The sequence below is a fragment of the Chanos chanos genome, chromosome 7 (genome assembly GCF_902362185.1).
Source record: "Chanos chanos chromosome 7, fChaCha1.1, whole genome shotgun sequence".
NCBI lineage: Eukaryota > Metazoa > Chordata > Actinopteri > Gonorynchiformes > Chanidae > Chanos > Chanos chanos.
This window is the reverse complement of record NC_044501.1, coordinates 3,966,659-3,969,158: the sequence shown is the minus strand read 5'-3', so window position 1 is coordinate 3,969,158 and position 2,500 is coordinate 3,966,659. Positions and strand designations below refer to the sequence as shown.

The 2,500-nt window shown below is 39.9% G+C and overlaps 1 protein-coding gene across 1 annotated transcript in view; it reads left to right on the top strand.

The window, feature by feature from the left end:
- Positions 1-2,500, top strand: part of mycbpap (mycbp associated protein) — a 25,334-nt gene that overhangs the window by 15,063 nt on the left and 7,771 nt on the right. Inside the window, exon 13 of the mRNA XM_030780432.1 lies at positions 1-94. This exon is cut by the window's left edge and continues 53 nt beyond it. Within this exon, the coding sequence (XP_030636292.1) occupies positions 1-94 (94 nt within the window). The remainder of the gene's footprint in view (positions 95-2,500) is intronic.

The window sequence follows — 2,500 nt, the reverse complement described above, 5'->3', positions numbered from 1 at the left end:
ACTGCTGCGTGGGGTTTGTACCCCAGAGAGGCCTGGTTCTCCAGCTCAACTCTACATAACAGAGGAGGACCAGTTCCACACCAACAACCCTACTGTAAGTCATTAAGGACCACACACACTGTCCCATACAACAACCCTACTGTAAGTCATTAAGGACCATACACACTGTCCCATACAATAACCCTACTGTAAGTCATTAAAGACCACACACACTGTCCCATACAATAACCCTACTGTAAGTCATTAAAGACCATACACACTGTCCCATACAACAACCCTACTGTAAGTCATTAAGGACCACACACACTGTCCCATACAACAACCCTACTGTAAGTCATTAAGGACCATACACACTGTCCCATACAATAACCCTACTGTAAGTCATTAAAGACCATACACACTGTCCCATACAACAACCCTACTGTAAGTCATTAAAGACCATACACACTGTCCCATACAATAACCCTACTGTAAGTCATTAAGGACCATACACACTGTCCCATACAATAACCCTACTGTAAGTCATTAAGGACCATACACACTGTCCCATACAATAACCCTACTGTAAGTCATTAAGGACCATACACACTGTCCCATACAATAACCCTACTGTAAGTCATTAAGGACCATACACACTGTCTCATACAATAACTCTACTGTACGTCATTAAAGACCATACACACTGTCCCATACAATAACCCTTCTGTAAGTCATTAAGGACCATACACACTGTCCCATACAATAACCCTACTGTAAGTCATTAAGGACCATACACACTGTCCCATACAGTAACCCTACTGTAAGTCATTAAGGACCATACACACTGTCCCATACAATAACCCTACTGTAAGTCATTAAAGACCATACACTGTCCCATACAACAACCCTACTGTAAGTCATTAAAGACCATACACACTGTCCCATACAACAACCCCACTGTAAGTCATTAAAGACCATACACTGTCCCATACAACAACCCTACTGTAAGTCATTAAGGACCATACACACTGTCCCATACAATAACCCTACTGTAAGTCATTAAAGACCATACACACTGTCACATACAACAACCCCACTGTAAGTCATTAAAGACCATACACTGTCCCATACAATAACCCCACTGTAAGTCATTAAGGACCACACACACTGTCCCATACAATAACGCTACTGTAAGTCATTAAGGGCCATACACTGTCCCATACAATAACCCTACTGTAAGTCATTAAGGACCATACACTGTCCCATACAATAACCCTACTGTAAGTCATTAAGGACCATACACACTGTCCCATACAATAACCCTACTGTAAGTCATTAAGGACCATACACACTGTCCCATACAATAACTCTACTGTAAGTCATTAAAGACCATACACACTGTCCCATACAATAACTCTACTGTAAGTCATTAAAGACCATACACTGTCCCATACAATAACCCTACTGTAAGTCATTAAGGACCATACACTGTCCCATACAATAACCCTACTGTAAGTCATTAAGGACCATACACACTGTCCCATACAACAACCCCACTGTAAGTCATTAAGGACCATACACACTGTCCCATACAATAACCCTACTGTAAGTCATTAAGGACCATACACACTGTCCCATACAATAACTCTACTGTAAGTCATTAAAGACCACACACACTGTCACATACAACAACCCTACTGTAAGTCATTAAAGACCATACACACTGTCCCATACAATAACCCCACTGTAAGTCATTAAGGACCATACACACTGTCCCATACAATAACCCTACTGTAAGTCATTAAGGACCATACACACTGTCCCATACAATAACTCTACTGTAAGTCATTAAAGACCACACACACTGTCCCATACAATAACCCTACTGTAAGTCATTAAGGACCATACACACTGTCCCATACAACAACCCCACTGTAAGTCATTAAGGACCATACACACTGTCCCATACAATAACCCTACTGTAAGTCATTAAGGACCATACACACTGTCCCATACAATAACTCTACTGTAAGTCATTAAAGACCACACACACTGTCCCATACAATAACCCTACTGTAAGTCATTAAAGACCATACACACTGTCCCATACAACAACCCCACTGTAAGTCATTAAGGACCATACACGCTGTCCTATACAACAAACCTTCAATAATTCCATACAAGCAAATTTGCAAATCAACCAAATCTTAATTCCATATGTGGTGTTTTGACTTGACTGGAGTTTTAGTCGATTTCTAGTGTGTCCCAGTGCAAATACTGGCCTAAAACTCCTGTCTGGATTGTCCTCAGGAAATATCCCACAATTCACCTGAAAAAGCGAAACAGCAGTGTGCCGTGGCTGATCAAATGTAAGGTTATTTAAAAAAAAAAAAAACACATATAAGTTCAGCCTTGTTTCTAATATATTTTGTTATAAATATATTGAAATGAAAATGAGTGAATGTATTTACACATGTCCTTATTTTGCATACGGCACAAATGTATTTAAATGATATTTTCT